At 38.8% G+C, this 20374-nt stretch overlaps 1 protein-coding gene across 1 annotated transcript; it reads right to left on the reverse strand.

The window, feature by feature from the left end:
• Nucleotides 1–7502: 7502 nt before the first annotated feature.
• FAM199X (family with sequence similarity 199, X-linked) lies at nt 7503–20364 on the reverse strand. The gene is made up of 6 exons (XM_063347026.1): nt 20038–20364; nt 16951–17170; nt 15114–15263; nt 14614–14775; nt 13239–13499; nt 7503–12329 (listed from the first exon to the last, which is right to left on the reverse strand). Exons 1-6 carry the CDS (start codon nt 20223–20225, stop codon nt 12159–12161), a joined length of 1152 nt encoding a protein of 383 aa, XP_063203096.1. The 5' UTR covers nt 20226–20364; the 3' UTR covers nt 7503–12158.
• Nucleotides 20365–20374: the final 10 nt, after the last annotated feature.

A 20374-nucleotide genomic window follows, 5' to 3' on the forward strand; every position in this document is an offset into this window, starting at 1 on the left:
TCTAACTCAGACGTTTTAGAGACTGAGTAGGCATTACAGGGCAGGTGTGAATTCTTCATCCTCACTAAACCTTCTGGTTGGACATATTGCTCTTTAAACCCAAGTTCCTCTGAGGGTTGTTGGACTGTTTGGTTTGGTTTTTTTCTTTCTTAGATCTGATACTCACCATGAACCCTTCTATCACTGTAGCAATATACATAGATCAGCAAAAATACCACTTTGAGTAAGACAGCATCTAACTATATCAGTGTTTGTAATTTGTAACTTAACCTTTTTCAACCTTCAGTTACAGGATCTGCATATCCAGGTTTTGTTTTGCTAAGAACATCTCTCTAGGGTCCCGAACAAAATTAACAATCTTTGTCTAGCAAATAATTACTTTTTTTTTTTCCCTTTTCAGTACTGCCCTAGACTATGCAATCTGTTATTTCATTTTGATATTTCTAACATGTCAGAAAACATGAATTATACTGTGCCTTCTGCCTGCTTAATTATAGCTTATATTATAGACTATATAGATATTTCCACAATATGGGAATAATCATCAGTACTACCTAATCAGGGCATATTTACCCCAGCAAAGCCTTTTTGGACTTCTGTCACTAAACACAGTATCCAATTATTATAGCAGCAATCATCCAACTCTTAAGTCTTGTTCCACTGGGAAGCCTTTACAATGTTTTCTATTCTTAACACTCACATCCTTCTCCAGGCATGTTCACAGCTGGAATTTCTATTATTCTGAAGCATGATACAAGCACAACTCACCTTCGCCTTCAGTCTTTACTTTTGGTAACGAGCAGAGGCCCTGGTTAAGACTGCAGTGCTGCAATGCCGAGTGCGGTAGAGAAACTCTGAAGAAAGCAGCTTCACTTTCAACACAACAGCTGAATAGCAAAGAGAAACAGCAACAAAGCAGACTGCCGAGGGAGAGAGCAAAAGAACAAGACATAAGCCATGAGACATTAGGCATCTCCTACAAGGGAGGCAGATCCTCACCATTATGACATCGATACTACAAAAAAATTAAGAATCCTAACATGTTGATTCCTGTTCTTGAGCAGGGCATGTCTTATCAAACAACATTATAGCTACTGTTAGACTTCCCCCCCCCCCCACCTTGGTGGAGGGGAGGACCCTGCAAACCCTGCAGTGGTTTACTGTTTCTTAGCATAAAGCAATTAAGAAAAGTTTTTGTAGAGACAATGACTATCACTTTCCATAAACACTCTTTAGCAATACAGTTTTTAGAAAACCATTCTGATGGCGTCCAACTAGAAATCAGTGGTAACGTGGCCGAGCCAAGCATTCTAGTAATGAGCAAGGGTTGGGCTTACTCTGCAAACTCTACAGCAAAATGGTCTCAGAAGTAGAGCTGTTAACTTGTACTTGTTCACTTGCAGAGATGGCCTTAAAAAAAAAAATTCAGAAGCAACTAGAATAATACTGATTTTCAAGGTTAAATCAGTTTTGTTTTGCAGATGCAAGATCATTATTGCAAATGGTTTGGCTTGACCAAGTTAAATAATTAAGTTTCAAGGAAGGGAACAGTTACCCAAAACAAAAAATTATTTTTTTTTTTTCTTCTTTTGCCTATACTCTGCTTTGGGTAAACTGACATCATAAATCCTTTAACAGCAGCACTGTTCAGCTGTATTCACAGTCCCACATTGACAACAAGGCAATTCTCCGAATGCAGAGAAGATAAATGGAGTTAATGCCACTAAGCAAACATGACATTTTTGTTGTACTGTGATCATGGATGAGTCACTAAGTAAAATGATTAATCACAAATCAATGTTACTAGGCTCATTTAGAGATGATTCTCCCTTTGTGAAGCAGGTAGAAGCTCTAAATTTATAGGCTAATGCGTTTATTCTAGCTGTAGCAGTCTCGTTATTGGTCTTAAGCATCAGTGTCTGCAGGAAATTTGTGCGCAATTAAGCTAAAGTGATGACCTCCTTATACACATTTTGGCACTTTTTTATCTGATAGTGTGTTGTGCAAATATATAAATGAATTGAAGCATTACATAGAAATTACAGCTAATGCAATACTAAGAAAAATAGACATATACCAGAATTTTAATACGTATGCCAATAAGGTATCTAGACCATAAATTACATTCATTTTATCAGTCTGCAAATGGGTTTATCAGTCTGCAAATGGGTTTGTACTAAGATTTTAGACCGCTTCATTTTCGGTTGACTAACATTTGTAACTTCTACAAACAGTTTTATGATCTAAATTGTTTCAGGAGGAAGTGCATGGATTTGTTGAACGACATGTTTATAAGTCATACACACACTGTGAATACTTTCTATTTGGTAAGTAAATTCACCTTATTTAAAAATTAAGCAGAAAAAAAAATATTCTTTCAAACTTCATAAAGGTTTGCTAGCACCATAACGCTTTTTTTCCTCACCTTGAAATTAATGAAATTAAATACTCAAATAGACTCATGCACATATCTTTATCTGTCTACCTATCTGTCAATATAAATTGTTTCTGGAGCGATCATTTCCAACATACAAAGGATAATTTTCCAGGGCAAAGGATTGTACCAGTCCTAGACATGATAGGCCCTGGATCCCTGTACAACCAGACATGGACTATTTCAAAGCAGAGGTGACTGAATATCAAACATGATTTAAAGAATGTTAAATAAATACATGACAATTTGATCAACTTTAGTGTTCAATTATGCTTTCAGAAGGGAGTTATTAGCTGAAGATAATAAATGTACTCATGACTGTATGGTGAAAGTCATACAGCCAGCACCGTAATTCACAACTTTTTAGACATTCCTAACACACACAGTGTTTTTGCTCTGCTCAGCAGTTATTTGTGATACTAGGAATCACATAGCCATCTGGAAAACACAAGATTTACACTGAGACTGGAGTTAGACTCTCCACAAGGTAGCAGTGTTAACGAAGGGATGTGGTGGTGATGTCCCCAAGCTGCTCTATGTTCTAGTAGAGCAGAGAGGAGTTGCCACGCAGAACCATCCAAGAGTTGTGAGGTCCTCAGCAAAAATAATCTATAGTAGCTGCTACGTAGCTCATGCTGTTCTTGCCAAAAAGTACCACCCAGGTAGCGAATGCACCACTGCACTCTGGCACAGGAAAAAGGTCAAGTACAAGCTCTTTGGACATGCACAAAACTGTCCCGCATGTGGAGCATTTATTGCTCAAAGAACACACCAGTCATTAACAGTTCTTCCTTACTTCCAGAGCTCCTCAAGATAGTAACTGGTGCATTACATCTTTCGATATCTCTTGAATTCAGGAGACATCAAACCTACAAAGTGATCTAAACTATGTCTGAAAGCAACTCTCCATACATGAAAATTGACCAGGTATTAAAATTAACTTGTCTCAGCTCTTCTTTTGCTCCTACTCTGCCCAGTGGAAGGTGAAACAAAACCCTGGGACTAATCTGTTTATTTCTACGCTGAATAAAGAAAGCAAGGACTATATCAACTGCCTTTTACCCAAGAATGGAAACAAATACCAAGAAATGTGAATTACCTAAATAACTAGGAGGGTCTACAGTGAATTCAAATATCTTTTCAGCAGCTCTTGTGATGAACTGCAACATTGTACTTGCTACTTACTGTTTTCAGAAAGCATAGACAGGAACTAGGTGACAAGAAAAACAAGTTAAGAGAGCTGTGCAGACATTAACAGATATATGTCACATTTTAAAGCTCATTACTCTGCAATCATAATTTAAAACCTTACTCCCTCCTTCCTAAATTATTTGGGCACACATTTTCCCTGGGGGAGATGCCCTAGAATTAATGACTGAAGAATCTGCTACTGAGAGACTGAGTAGGAAGGGTTACCTTCACAGGAGCCACGTTACAGACAGACATCTATACAGACATTAAAGTGCTATTTTGAACTTGGCAGCGCAGCTTTCAGACCATTTGTTCTGTATTTTTCCTCATTTACAAGCCATCAATAAGGAGGGATAAGCAAAGCATTCACAAAAAACTTTATATCGTGGTCACAGTGGAGCTAACAACCCTTCAAAGCAGTTCCCCGTTTTCAAAGGGGAAGTGCATTTGAGTGTCACGTCACCTCTACTCTTCCACAGCAGAAGCAGCATACTGCTGCTAGACATAAGGCAACTTATATTTTCATTATATACTGGTATAATGCAGCTCATTAAACTCAGATGGCAGTATTTAACCAACTGATATGACTGGAAGCATCCTGTCTTCTTGCAAGGCAGGAGAAATACCGTGCACGTGCTTACAAAGTCTGGGATTTCACAAGCACCGGGCCAGTGACACCAGTTCTCCCAACACTGAAGGAACAGCAGCCAAGCATGCTGCAAAGGTAAACATGATGATGCACCTGTGAAAAGAACTTAGAACTGAGAAGATACTGCTTTTTCTTAAGGGAGTATGGCCAATGCAAGGGCCAGACACACGGTTTCCAGCAAGCTGCCTCATATCACCCTGCAACCAGCCAGCGTGCTCAAGGCCTGCCAACAGCAGTCTCCCAGCTGAATATGAGAAAGTACCTCTCTACTATAATAATGTGACAATTTTAAACCAAAAACCCTATAAGCCATACACTGAACAAAAATTTGTCTAAGTAATTCGATGACTAAAACTTCTATTTCCTTTTGCATTTTGTTTTTATGACAGCTAATGACACAGAGATAGAAGAGGATGACAGTCACGAGCATATCTGTACAATTACACGTGAGAGCTCAAAGCCTTCCTAATTCTGCACGGCACCGTTAAAAGCTTGACTTCCCAGAATGAACCGGAGATTCCAGGGAGAACTCTTCACTTGCTCTCTGCGGTTATAATATGCATTAGTAAGCTTTTTTAAAGATAGAAATAGTTGTCAAACAAGTAGCGAGGGAAAAAAAAAAAAAAAAGACAATTTATCTACAGAACAGCTCCCGTTGAAGCAGTATATAAAGGCTACATCTTCTCTCCCCTGCCTCCCAGGTATCTACATTATGAGACTCAGCAGATTAAAAGATGACTGCTTATTTTCTATCATTACCTAATATTTTCAACTGCAAAATATTCAGCCCACATAAGGAAGGCTGAATTTGAAACAGAGACTAGGAAATTTAAAGCAGCAATATAGTACGCATACAAAAATTAATACTAAACAGGAACATACTTCCAATTGGAATAAGCAGTACCAGGCAGGAATTAGTAATCACCACCAACAGAAAAAGCAAATTTTTTTCCCTAATCACTGGAAATGTTATTGTTGTAGAACTAACTCTTAACAGACATAATCCTCCTTCAAAAACAGCGTAAGAGGAGAAGAAAATTCCCCCTAATATTTTTTTAATAGGCCATAACAGAATAAAGTGCTCGTAGCAAAGCAACGTTGGCAGATGTAGTCTCAAAGGCGAGTAAGATGACTACAGTGCTCCCTCTAGTGCCAACATACCTGGATGAGTTCCTAACCCGTTAAAATTACAGCAAATTAGTAGTCAAACTCTAAATTTCAGCTAGAGCAATAAATCTTTCTTCAAGAAACTTTATGGCAATAAAGCAAGTTCTTCAACTTAAGTAGCATTAGAAAGACTCTACAGCCAAGATGAATTATCACACTTTAGCCTCAGGAATGTGGTCTACATTATGAGAAACAAATTTTTTTTTACACCAGTGGTGCTGCCAAGTGCAAGCCACTGCAGCACGTAGAAAAGAGCCTTAAATGAGGTCTCAGATCAGAAACGTGGATTTGAATTGAAATTTGATCTCAGCACCAGAGAAAACATTTACAGGATAATATTCTGGAAGGAGATTAAAAAAAAATGTTTTCTGACAGGACACAGAATAATTAGGAGCACACACAAGGATCTCAGGAAATCAAGTTGTGACTATTGCTGTACAGGGAAATGTTTGGATCAAGCGTACAGTTCAGGCCAGTAGTGAGGGAGGGCTGAGGACAGCAAGATCATAACCGATGGCATCAATTTAGTAAAAGAGGTTCATCAGTTAGTTTTGCCACTGTGGAAATTTTGGTTCAGCTTATGCCCAAATAGTGTTTGGCCATCAAATGAGATGTTCTTGTTGCAGTGAAACTTGATACACTTGAGAGATAAATGAAGAAACCTTTAAGGAGGAATAACAAGAGGTTCATACCTCACTCGACAGATAGGCAGCTGTTTGCCAGGAGGTCTGGCAACTCATCCATGCAAATGTCACCTCAGTAATGAACTGCTGCAACAGGACTTACTGGAAAAGTTCAGAAGTTCAAAGCACAGCAGACCCACTCACCGAGACCCTGTGATTCAGAAAGCATAAGCACCATAAGTCCTTACTACAAGCGACCACAATGGGTCAAGGTCCTTGGCAATATTTCAATTTGTTTTGCTGTAAAACACTCTGCACTGTCACTCATCTTTTGGTGAAAACAGACAAAAAACACAAGCAGGTTGCTGAAGTGAAGGCAAAGCACCACAAGAGCAATAGCTTCTGCAGTTACATTCTGCAGCCTCCCAGTCACAGACTCCACAACAATTACAAGCCTCACGCAGTTTGACAAGACTTGCCATGACATGCAGTGTTTCTGCCCTCATCTGTCCTTCTTCGTCCCTTGGTATCTACAGAAACAGGTAACATTTGTTTAATTTTAAATTCTGTAAGCGTTTGATGAGCCTGAGCTGGGATGAACACGGCAGTTTAGATCCCTGAGATCCTGCAGGAGACTTTCTGACTGTATGCCAGCTATTCTCTTCTCAGGTTTTCAGGGTTTTTCTGATGGATTCCAAGGTGGAAAAGAAATTTTTCATAATATGACACTTGAAACTTCAATAATGCTGAAGGCAAATTTGGTTTAGGGACGCACACAATATGCAGGCTGGCAAGCGTCCTTGTAGCCTACTCAGACACTGCTGATTGCAAAGCCATTGCCACTGCTGTGTCCTCGTTGGTGCTGCATGTCTTGGTGTGCATCACTGCAACTCCTGGAATCCCCGAGGATATCCGCTTCTGCTGCAGCAAATGAGATCTGGATTTACAATAGTGACACACAGGTGCCTGCATGATGAACTGTAACAGCACGGTAGGTTGTCAGCTTAGAAGTCCTATTAGGGATTTTCAACGTCCCAGGATAGATGGCAGTTTGATGGCTATGGGTACTGCGGGTGGCAGCAGAAGATTCAGAGTTATTGCTGGTAATGAAAGTGAGCGATTAGACTTCATACGCCCACAACTACGTAGTATATAGCATATACATATAAAAAATCCTCTGGCCCAGAAGGCCAGATAGCTTTCAGTACAAGATCAATTATATCATTCAAAATGAATAATTGTTTTCTTATGAAACAATTCTGATCAGATTTTGTGGATAACAAACCGCACTAGTTAAGGAGGGACTGGTTTGCGTTCTGCCACAAAGAACAGTTAACTTGTGCCACTTTATTTGTACTTTCTGCCTAAATGGTGAGTATGCAAGCCCTATATATGAATCCCCTTGCCCAGAAGAAGTTACCGCATAGTTTCATCAGAATATCTTTGCTATGTCATCAATTTTAATTCCAATCTGTACTTCAATATGCACATAACTATTTTCAAATACAATGAAAACTTGAAGTCAACAGCATCATTCACCAGCATTGCAGCTTTCAGTAAATCCTTCACAACTTCAGAAAAATCTCTATAAACATTGTGGAAAGTAGATACAGAATGTACAGAGGACAGTTTTCTATACAAAAGTGCATTTTGGCAATACAATTAGTAGAGAACCTGGGAAAAAAAACCCCTCAACTTAAGCAGTACCATATACTCTAGTCTATACCCCCATCTTTCCCCCCAAAAAGGAAAAAAAAATAAAAATCACAAAACTCCACTTTCCCCTTGCTTTGGTTATGAACTATATTCAAGGCTTCAATATTACAATTATTTTCTTTTTAAATTGAAGAATTTATTTGTAATTTGGAAATGTTTTAAAGTTTAGCCAGATGAGAGACAATGCAAGTATGATTAATCAGAGTTAACAGTCAAAATAGACAAGCTTTGACTATTAATAGGATTTGCCCTTGGTAGATTAATAAACTATCTTTGCAATCCTTAAATGGAAAATTGCATATTGACTTGTCTTTTCTATGCCCAAGAACTGCAAGATCAGTAAGCTAAGGAACGTTAAACCAATAAATCTAACAACATTCACCATGAAAATCTGGCTTTTAAGAATGAACTTTAAGAGCCCCCCAAAACAGTCAGAATTTATTAATATTTATAGCCCAACGCATCAAATGATTTCAGAGCTGAAAGAGTGCTAGAAGAAAAGAAATGGCTTCAGGCCATTCAGCGCAGATGAACAGTAAATATTGCCATTTTTATATGTTTCTATATTGTATATGCACTCTGATGTAAATGCATATAAATAAGATCAAGCAGGCTGGCTGGTTTGGTTTTCCCCCCAGAGAATGATATTCACAGGTTTCAAACCACAATATGAGAACTAAAAGTTAAGCCCAGGAAAGTCTTATAAAGACTTTTCTTGCTCTTCTGAGTAAGCACCCCATACTGAGCATACTATAACCGTCTTTTAATCAGTTTCCCAGATAAAGAAAAAATAGACAGTATCTTAACAGAGACAAAGGATGACATTAGATACACACACAAAAATTAGACAGGTTTGTCAGGCAGTTAGTTTTCTTCCTCATATTTAAAATCATATTAGAAAAGAATGTTCTTTGTTGTTTACAGTCCTATTGCAATCAGACTTTCAGTGCTCCTTCTAAGCCTTTTTAGAGAAAAAGTTACCATGGAAGCAAACCACTAACGTTACAGAGTGTAAATTGATTACATTCATATTATAGTGGGTACAAAGCACCTAGATATACAGCTTCAGTACCATGGAGCCATACAGCTATGAGCTTTTTCCTGTTTCTCTCAATTTTGCTTTTAAGCTTGACATTTTTTATCTATGAAGAAAAAGCAGAGATTTGATCCTTTTTTGAAAAAGCACTAATAAGAATGCATGATTTTAGCAGTCTGTTACTCTTCTTTGTCTACCTGAACCAAATAATCTGTAGACAACTTCCTGTAAAACAAAGTGGTAGCCACAATGGCCAACACTCGAATCAGCAAGACCAGGTTTAACAGTTTGACTAACGTCATGGGTATCCAATACAAATTCACAGAATCATTTAGGTTGGAAAAGACCTTTAGGATCATCGAGTCCAACCATAAATCTAACACTGCCAAAACCACCACTAAACCATGTCCCTAAGCACCATGTCTACACGTCTTTTAAACACCTCCAGGGATGGCGACTCAACCACTTACCTGGGTAAGTATACAGCAGGGAAGGACAAGAATTTGACAAAAACACCTCTCCCCTCCAGAAAATTAGTGCGTTGTTAAAACTATGAAGGATGTGAAAAGTGAAAAAAACCCAAACACGTAAAAGTGTCTGAGAACTCTTGAATCCCACAGCTACTTCAGGCCTGATTCTCTGAGATACCAAGTACTTGGCAGAAACAATATTCAGGTAAGCAAGATGATATTCTGCATTCTTATCAGAACATTCAGAGTTTTGTATTCTTGGATTATAAGCATTTTGGGACTGACAGATTACAGAGCTATAAATTATTAACATGGAATCCCTGGAAATCCATTGTCTTCTGTCATTGTCACATGAGTGACAGAAGTACTCAGATGGAGACAATATACCACGACCAGTTACTGTGACACCCAGGACTTTTTCATCCAATGTAACAGATGAGCAACTGGACCCATCTAATCACTTGGATTAATTTATACTTACATGCTTACAGTAAGATCAAGATGGAAATATTATCCTCCCTCAGTTCATGATCTCTGAACAGTAGTAGACAGGTGACCAAAAAGAACGGTACCTCATCAAAATGAGGGGGTCTTCTCTAACAAAGCCTGAGGGATTTTAAACTCCGAAGAGCTGCTGAAACAGAATGAAGTGACACAATTTCATGCTCCACCATGCTGAGATATTGCGCCTTTCTTACAATTAATTTCAGAGTCTCGATTCTCTACAGTGCTAAGAGTGCGTTTTTCTTCAAAAAAAAAAAATTGCATTTCAAAATCACTGCAGAAAATAAAGGTTGTACTGAACTGTGATAGTGTACGCATAGTGAAATGTTTCACGATAAATTCATCCATTACAGCTATGGTAAGGTGCAAAAGTTCAACAACTGCACCCTGAAATTTGCTGAAATGACAGCAATTCAATTTTTTCTTCCATCCAAGATTTTTAGAAGAAGCTCCAGATTTAAGTGAATCTAAATTCTCAGTAACGCGTATACTGCTAGAAAGTTTTTCATATTGTTTCTATAGGAGGAAAGGAGGCGTCAACCAGCTATAGCGCAGTACAAGCAAATACGGACAGGTAACAGTCACTTCTGGTTAGTGGCCAAATAACTGGCCATATGGGATAGCTAACACTCGAGTTTGAAACAACATCACATAGATTTTAATCATTCAGTGGCCAAGTCTGGGTACCTGTTGTCTAACAGCAGTAAGAGTGACTAAGTTCATGCATGCTAGTTTGACTATGGACCTCACAGATTTATCAAAGCCCTTTCAGAGGCCATTGTTCAGATATTTTACTGGTCAGTTTATTTTGAAGCTACAAGGAATGCCACTTCTGAAAGAAAAATACTTTAGCTGTCAGGACTAGTAAGTCTGTGCAGGACATGCAAAATGAGTCAGAGTAATCCTATATAAAGCTGATCATGCAATTCTGCAGGACTGGGCTATATCCTGCCATTACAAGCACCTGTGGACACACTAAACTGCCAAACTCTTAAATTCACCAGAGCAAAATGAAAGTAACAAAGCATCAAGATAATGAAAAATTACTTCCTAAGCTCAAAACTAGAGAATATTTTTATGTTCTTTTAAGTTTCACATTGAAATACAGAAGTATCATTTTTATCTCAGCTGTGGGGAAAATGAGTTCTGTAACAAGTAGCTCCAAGATAAAGACAAAAGTCACCTTAAAGATTGTCAGAATTAGGAAGCAGATTAAAACTACTTTTATATCCCGACCTGAAAGCCACCATTTTACCTCATTTTCTTAGCAAGAGAAATTTCAAAAGCAGACAGACAACAAAAGGAGAATTCTGAAACATGTAATGGTATAATGACCCACACAGAAGACACATTTCCAGCTAAACATACAATTAAAAAGCACAGCTGCAATAATTAAGTTCTCTTGCCAAAAACATGAATCTATTTAGATATGCTTCTGGGGAAAAAAGCGACCAAAGTTGTGTGCCACCTGTTCGCACTTCTGTTTCCAGTAGCATTTTTAACTATTGTAAATAGTGTCCTAGACAACATAATTGCAGATTAGTTGCAATGCATAAAGTTAGTTATGCATTGCAATAACTAGTTCCGTTAGTTCAATGCATAAAGATGTTTTCATTTGAACCTTTTCATAGCAATACTAGGGATGTACTGGTCAACCATTAGTAACAATCATACTATAAGATATAGAGCAGCAAAATAACTTTCTGAAGACTAACTTGCAAGTTGGTTTTGTTTTTTTTTTTTTAATGCTAATTGCTTCCTAAAGAACTACATTATTAGGCATTATTTGTATTACAGATTCCCTGCATTAGAAGTCCTGCTTTTTTTTTTTTTGTGTAGTTTGAGTTAAACCGCAACTTCTAGAAAAGGATTTATCACAGTACTTCAATTTTGTATGATCCAAGAGCAAAACTGAAGAAAGCTCTACAGAACTAAAGAGTTCTTCCTCATGCTAAACAATGTTCCTGATACTGGGAAAGGAAAACAGAACAAGGCAAGTGTAATATTAACTCAAAGTTGGAAAAAACAAAAGAGCTGAAGCATACTAATGCATGCTTAGTGTCATCCAAAAGCACCCCTAGACTTACGTCTTGCAAGTAAGTTGGTATGTCAGTCAAGTTCAAATCTCCTTAAACTGTATCAATTCAGCAGCTTTTCAGAAGTCAGTTAAGTTTCTGAAGTCTTTGTTGCAACTTTAGTCTCAAAAAGCTGAAGTTACTCAATACTTGGACCTTCTTATCAAAATTACACTTGAGAAAAGATCTGGTTTATACTGTTAGCACTAATGAAAATTTGGTCAAGAAATATATGTAAACAATAAGAATAATACGTTTAAGGCTTAGAAAGAACACTGATGAATTCACCCCTGTCACATTAAAACATCTACATCTCCTTCATGGTCCTCCTCAGTCACTTTTAAAGAGAGCACTTCTTCATTAAGAAATAATCCGCTCAGTCTTTCCTTACGAGCTTGTCTTTGTTCTTTCAGCTGTCTCTTGCGTAAGGCCTTTTGCTGTAGTTTCCGTTGCTTGGAACGTTTCTATCAAAACACAGAAGAGACAAAAAATAAGATTTTGTTCTGTAGATTAGAAACCACCTTTAAAGCTGGCAAATGTAAGTTAGCCCCTAAAATAATGTCTGCTCTGAAAAATAACTAAAATGAATTCTCAGAGGTGGTACAAACATTCATCCAAAATTGTACCTAATAGTAAAACATCAAGACTATTTACCACATCTGAGTTATGAGGCACATCATCACTCTGTGATGTTGCAGAGCTGAGTCATTGATCAGAATAGTCTTTATTGCAGGGGAAATATTACAGTCTTACAATAACAACCTGAGCTGATGAAAAGCAAGCAGGAACTGCTCCTCTCCTCCACACTTGAAACTGAAATTACGGAGACAGGACAAGTGCCACAGTACTACTTTAACTGAAACGTGCTTCAGTAGGTCACTCCTCACCAAGTAATCTCATGAGACATATTGGAAGAATAAACTGAAGAAGATTCAAAACACCTGATAAAACTTCTAGCTGGGAAAAAAAAACCACAACCAAGACAGCCTTTACTACTCAGAAATTATGCCTAGATTAGGTTGCTCAATCTTGAATAAATTTTTTTGCTAAAACTGTGTGTTCATTCGAAGAATTAATTTAGATGTATAAACCCTTATTGAACCCCCACTCGCCTTATTCTAAATAAAAGTAATGAGAAGATCTACTACATACAAACATCAGGCTTTCACTTAGAAGAGAAGCAATGGGAAGAGCACAAGTTTAAACTCCTTATGGTCACATCAGAGCAAACAGTCAGCACTGGTTTAGCTAGATAACTTCAGCAGATCCTCAGTTACTAACCATGCTCCTTCAGTACAAATATACCAATTAAGATCATATAAGCAACCTTAACAAGTTAGCTTAATTCACATGTACATAATTAGAAACTTTACTTTTGAATCCCGGATTCTTTCTGCAGCACTTGTGGACAAATTACTATCACTGTGCGCTCGACTCATATTGGCACTGGAGTTTGAAGCGGAGTTAGCAACACTAGAACCGCTGCTGCTTGCTGAGCTGACCATGCTGGCGCTGCTGCTGCTGGCGCTGGCACCGCTCACACCACTGGTACTTGCACAACTGTAGCTGCTCCTCTTCCAGCTTTCCCTTGCAGACCGTTGACGAGGTCCGTGCTCCTTTATATAGTTTCTCACCTTCAGAACAGAGGCAGCAGAATTACTAAAGTCTGGTAAATACTATATAGAGATACGCCTTCTCATGGAAAAAACACAATTTACCTATTAATAACGATCCAAGTTATTGGATGAGTTCAGTTAGTCTTTTAAAACATTTTGCTGTGGCTGCTTAAAACCCCAGTAATCTGGCAGTTATCAAGAGAACTAAATTAATATTAATTTCATTATGAAAGGAAGAAAACTAAGTAACAAGGTTTGGGTTTTTTCCCCCCTCTCTTGTCTCACAAGTTTTCTACTACGTAACAATAAGTTATTATTATAACACCAAACAGGAATATCAGTCAAGTTCAACTGAGCTAAGTTGTTTACCTAATGTATCAACACCCTTTATTTAGCTAGGTATACTCAAACAAAAGCGGCTGTAAGAAAAGCGGTACTTCTCTACTTTAAGATGAATACTTATACAACATTTGAACTATGAAGTAGGCCAACCCCATTAAGAGCAGTGAATGTTTTCCATTTTCAATCTCTGCCTTCACCATAATCACAAATAAAGAGTAACACTGAGGAGGTCAGCTTGTTTGGATACTGCATCTTTTCCCAACAACACATCGCAATAGTACAAAGACTAAGAAGACAGTAGCATACATCTACCATACCGACCAGATACACTTCTTTGCTATAATTTCTATTTGGTAATATCTTTAAACCACATTTTTCTGTATCCCTTTTTACATGAAATTTATGGTCTTCCCCAATGAATTCTAATCCTTTGGAGTTTTAAATGCTAGTTTATATTCAGCGAGCAAATGAAGATCCCCAACCAGTTGATGGCCATGAAGTGAAATATGCTTTGTCATAAGCAATACTGGGCCCACAGCATTACTCATTACCCACACGTCAGTTTAGGCTTAACGCATGTTGAGAATATATAACCACAGTTTTTCATATAAAAGTTTAACATCTACAATATGCTTTTGAACTCTCATTTCCCTCACTGACGATATTGTGCTCTAGTGTATTCCCTATATCTAATGATCATGTATAAAAGTTAATCAGAACTCCATAAGAGATTTTGCAAGACACCTCAGATGCTGAAACCCCAAAGTCATATGTGCAAACCTTAACTCACCTGTTTCAGTTTTTCATCTGTGAGACAGTTCAGTTCAATAATGAATTCACTATCTGTAGGTGAGATCTGAGCAGCAGGATCAATAATTTTAATAATATCAAGTTGCTCTCGAAGGCCCATCTCTGTACTGACTTTGCGACTCAAATATTCAATATATTCAACCTAGGACCCAAAGAAAGGCAGGTCATTTTAAAGTATTATTGATTCTAAATGAGTGACAGAAAAAAGGAAGGACAAACAGATTAAAATGTGCTCAAATATCACATTTCCTACGATCCTAGCCTCATTGAGTATCCTCAAAAACGCAGGGTGAAAACTTAAGTACATGTTAAACTGCCTACTACAGATGCAAAAGACAAGACTCGGTTTCAAGAATCAAGCAGTACTGCATATGTCTACATTTACACCTACAGTAATCACTATGTCTTTTAAGGTGTGGCACTAATTGAAAGTTCTTCTGTATATTACAGTTTTCACATAGGAAGAAAAGTCAATTTCACCTGTTCATCATTTGTCATTGCACTCCATGGAAGTTCATCAAGATTCCTATGCTTGTTTTTCTTTTTCGGAAGCAGACAAGGAGAGCTTGGAATACTAGGTATAACATCAGAAAGTACATCACTCCCACTTGTAATGTCGCTGCCAGGCAACTTGTAATATGCAAGACAAAGAACAAAGACTTAGAATACAGTATGCAGATTTAAAGTCATTCTAACACTATTAACAATTCAAAACATATCATCAAATTAGCAAAGCATTGCTTAGCTACGTACTCTAGCAACTTCTTAATAATTACTCATAACACTGCAGTACTCCTTTGAATCTTCCAACAAACAGCAAGTGCAGGAAACTCAATTCACACTATTCTCTACTTATCAATCCTCTTTTCAAAAATTCGCATTTAAGACGACAGCAGAATGATGTAGCACTTCAACTATTTCCCTTCTCCACCAGTGTAAACTGTCCACTACAATCCAAATCTAAACCTCCCATTTTAGAGCTTAAGTCTAGTTTAAGGAAGATCATTTCAAAGTAGGTTTGTAATTTGTACCACACCCCATAATTACACAAGACAACTCAATTAAAATCACTGTCATTTTCCTGGAAGCAACTGCAGAATTTTAGCTAGCTTCATTTATACAACTGGTATGTAATTTCTGAGTGCACTTCCAGTTAAAGTGTGAGAGTCGGATTACTCATGCTCAGATTCTGCCAGATAACACCATGAAGAACTACAAAACAGTCTTTCCAAAATTCTACAAGTCCAATCAAGTATGTCTCTTAAGAAATACTTGTTTTAAAAAACAAATAATAATAAAAAAGGCTAGTTACTAATCAAAAACGCTGTCAGCTAACTAAGACATGGGAAATGGGATCCAATCCGAGTTGTTCCTACAGGCTGCATTATACAAATGCACTTGTAACTTCTGTGATACAATATACACAGAGATTAGCAGTTAGAATAAAACAGTAAGAAATTCAGAACTAATCTCAGTCCATGTTATTTGCATCATTCCTTCATTCTGGAACAGGATGCGTGCTTTCTTGAAATCAGAGTTTTCAGTCCTTATACTGCACTTAGAAGACTCTACATGCTTTGACTAAGTTTTATGACAAAATTTAAAAGTATTCCTTGGTATATTCTGAAGCACCACGTTTCCTATTTCAAAGTTATGTATATGTTCACAGTTGATTTCGGTCTATAATATAAAAAGTCAGTTTAAGTCTATAATATATAGAAATATTTGTATATTACAATTGAAAAACTGCTGAACAAAGACGACTACCACAAACTAGAGATACTTGAGCAGAACAGCACCCAATAAACTAGGAAAAAGGAGGATGTGATTCACTTTCATACTTTTCCCATCCTGGTGAGATAAAGTGAGCCTTGTACTCTTACAAGCACAGAAAAAAAGATAGACATAGGCTACGGCAAGAGATTCTACACTTTACCTAGGTGCCAGCTCCATTCCAAAAGAAGATTTAATAGGACCAAATTACTGGAAGCAGACACGTATAACCAGATTTCATTAGCAGGGAAGATCCTCAGTACAAAGGACCTAAGCTCATGGCTACAAGACACATCTTGGTCACTAAAACCAAACTACCATAATATGCAAACATCTCTCTTTGAAGAGCTGACCTTTGTTCTCTCCTCCAGATTAAGAATGCTGGAATAAAATGGAACAAAACATTTTATCACTGAAGATTCAGATATCTGCTCTTATGTTCAGCAGTTACCAAGAAACAAACGCTAAGGACTTCCCAATTAAGGCTAAACCCAGCACTTAATAGCCTATACAAAATTTTACATTTATAGTGGAACTGGTTTACCTGCCATTCAAACTCACTGTCTGACCAATCCCAGTATGTGCTTATAGAAGATGAGACATCACTGCAGACACTACCCTCAGGGAACAAATCAAAAGAGGTGAACTCCTGGTCATCCAATAGCGAGTAACAGTCATCTTGATCACCAACTGAAACCGATGAGAACAGCTCCTCACTGCACTCCGAGCTGGCTACGCTGGTTCCACAAGACGTCAAGTTCCACCTGCAAAACAGGATAAAATAAAGCTGCAAACATATTGGCATCATGTGTCCTGAAAAATGATTATTTCTTTTAAGCCTCATAAAACTATCTTCACTTTGCTTGTCAGTAACATTATACCTTGATTTTATTGAAATAAGTTATAATTATGTAAACTGAAGTATTCTATTTTTAAATATTTTTAAAGGTCCATAAACAACACAAAAGAGAATTCAATGTTAAAAGTGGTAAGGCAAAAATCCATACACAGTTAGTATAATTACTCCTTTATTGTAATATATTAACCGTTTCCACCCCAGAGCCATGATTTCTGTAGTGTCTAAATTGTCTTTTTGTTTGTTTGGTTGTTTTTTTAAAAAACACTGAATTAAAAATGTAATTTCCCATGTTGGGATATTTAAACTTCTATGTAAATTGAAATAAGCAAAACTAAGAAGTAAATCAATTGGACTCCAGGACAAATAGGAGTCAAAAAGAAATTCTAGTTTGATAAACCCACACAAAACAAAGGCTTAGTACGGAAATACATTATGGATACACCCAAGGCTCTATTATTCACTATTTTCTACTCTGAATGCCAAAAAATAGTGGACATGTTGCTGGAATGAGACAGTGCAAGATGGGAAAATGACCTGTGTGAAAGTCCTACCATGCCAAAAGTAAACATTTTTTCCCCCTCAGAATTTCATTTAAAAAGCTAGTTAATGCTGTTGCTAAAGGAAAGCAATTGAGGACTCAAACTTCACAAAACAGGTTTTTCACTCTAATAAGAGTAAGCCAGAATTTAACAAGCTCATGAAGTCAGTCTCCATATCTGGATTTATTTTACATATTGGTGAAAAGTAGGTCGAGACAACTATGAGTCAGCACAGCACTGCAATATGGCCAAAACAATTTGAAAAGGGCTTCTAAAATTCACCACACAAACCCATGCGATCAAGTCCTGTTCCATCAGGCTGCTGCTAACTAGAAAAACATCCCTCTATCCAAGTGCAAAAGCTGAGCAATGCCATCACCCAGAAAGGCTGGTCCTCACCATCGTTATTTAAGCTGCATACCAGGTTGACTAAATACTTTTGTGATGGACTCACTCCCACATCTATTTGGCCAGCAGTGAATTTATCCAATGTTAAAGACATCTGAAAAACTTCTCTTTTAGAAGATTCAAGACATCTTGCCCTCCCTCCCTCCCTTTCTGCATCTCTTATATACGTGCGATGTTTTACTGGTACAGACTTTTGTGGGCAGGGCAATCAATTGGTACAGAATGGAATATCAGCATGGTTACACAGCATGCTTTTGAACATTACTACGGTTTCAGTATTCATGATATACCAGTGAAAGGAAAGACAGATTAGACAAAAGTTTCCAGACCCATCAAAACACAGGATGAAGGTACAGAGGCTCTACCATCAACCAGCTACACACAGATACTCCAGGTATGCAGTATCATCACAGGTACAGGCAGGCAGCACTCGCCTTTCCATACCTAGGGGGGGGCTGCTGTACTTGCTCAGGTGAACTGGATTAACAAGAAGTGGGAACTACATTAAAATTACTCGTAACTTTAAAAAATATGCGAACACCACAGACTGAGTGGTGCATCTCCAATGGATTAATCAGTGCAAGACAGGGCACGTCCTTGCCCAAAGAAGTGAAATACCCACTGAAGATGCCAGGGTTACAAACCAGAGCTTGTAAAATGAGCAAGCCTGAATAATGCACTCAGGAAGTGAAAGACAATTCAAAGAGAAACATACAAAATGAAATAAATGCAAATTTGGTGAATATTGCACATTCATCTTAGAGATATGCCACCAATATGTCTTACTGTTCATGTCACAACCGTGTCTTACAATACAAGAACTAGATCATGCAAGTGTATCATATTCGATCAGGCTCTTCATGCTGAATCATTTAAGAATCTATAATTAAGGGCTTGCCCTTGTGAATGACACTTTTAAAGTGTAATTCCCATGATTTCATACAAATTCAATTGGAAAGTTACCTTATAATTAACTCTTCATTATGGTGTAGTAGAAATACTAAAAACCAGTAAAAGTATCTTGCAAACCTGGTACAATAACTAAAACTATCCCACATGTATGTTCAAGACTGAAATCTAAGAAATTGTTCTCAAAAAAAGCTGTGGCTATACTCAAGCTTAATACTATGCATAAATAGTAGCAGAATTAGGTTGTTAGGTAAGCAGGACTGTTTGGGTTTGATTTTATAAGTACAACTGGAATTTCTTTGTAGAGCTGCATTTGCATTTTTTGAATAGGCCTTTTCTACAAATTAGACAGAATAATCTGCCCTTAATTAGTAGCATGGGATGGAAACCCTTCTGCAGGAATCAGCAGAGTCACCAAGCCACCTGACTCATTCTGAACCTCGATGGGTTTGCTTGGTGTCCGCACAAGGCCTGCTTTTCAAAGCACGCTGCTCTCTAGTTGCCCATCCTACAGCACTCAAATCGCTGTTGTAAGAAATTTGGAAAGGAATAAATACATCTTAAAAATCGACTAAGCTCACACTGATTACACTGTGACGTTATTAGCCAGAACCAGACGAAGCTCACGCACAGCCCTGCCCAAGGGATGCGTGACCCAAGCAGGGTCCTGAGAGGGGGCTTCCTGGGGCAGCCGCCGCCGGGGCACGGTGACACCGGGCAGGGAGCGCGGGGAGGCGGCACGGCCCTACGGCACGGGCAGCTCCGACCCCGCCGCCGCCTCAGGGCTGGCCCGACGGCGGGCCCGGTGAGGGGATGCCGCCTCAGCCCCGTGCCCCCCGGCCCCTCTCGGCCCCCCGCCGCCCAGCCGCCTCGGTCCGCCGGGCGGGCAGCGGCCGGGAGTCCCCGCGGAGCGGACCTGTTAGAGTGGAAGCGGTGCAGCGGGTCGGTGCGGTGGCAGGACGAGAGCTGGCAGCCGAAGTCGCTGACGTCCAGACAGCCCTCCTCGCTCAGGCTCAAGCTGCCGCCCCGCGGCGGGTGCTGGTGCGAGAGCAGCGGGCACGGCTCCTCGGGGGCCAGGAACTTCTCGTACGGCTCCTCGGTCATGGCGGCGGCAGCGGGAACGGCTCCGCCGCAGCCCGGCGGTGGCGGGGAGGAGGCGAGCGCCTCACACAGTCAGCGGCCAAGCCGCAAGCGCCGCCATAAACGGCCGGTCCCGGGACGCGCCTCAGCCTCTGCGGCCAGCGCAGCGGGTC

Source organism: Chroicocephalus ridibundus, chromosome 9 (genome assembly GCF_963924245.1).
Source record: "Chroicocephalus ridibundus chromosome 9, bChrRid1.1, whole genome shotgun sequence".
NCBI lineage: Eukaryota > Metazoa > Chordata > Aves > Charadriiformes > Laridae > Chroicocephalus > Chroicocephalus ridibundus.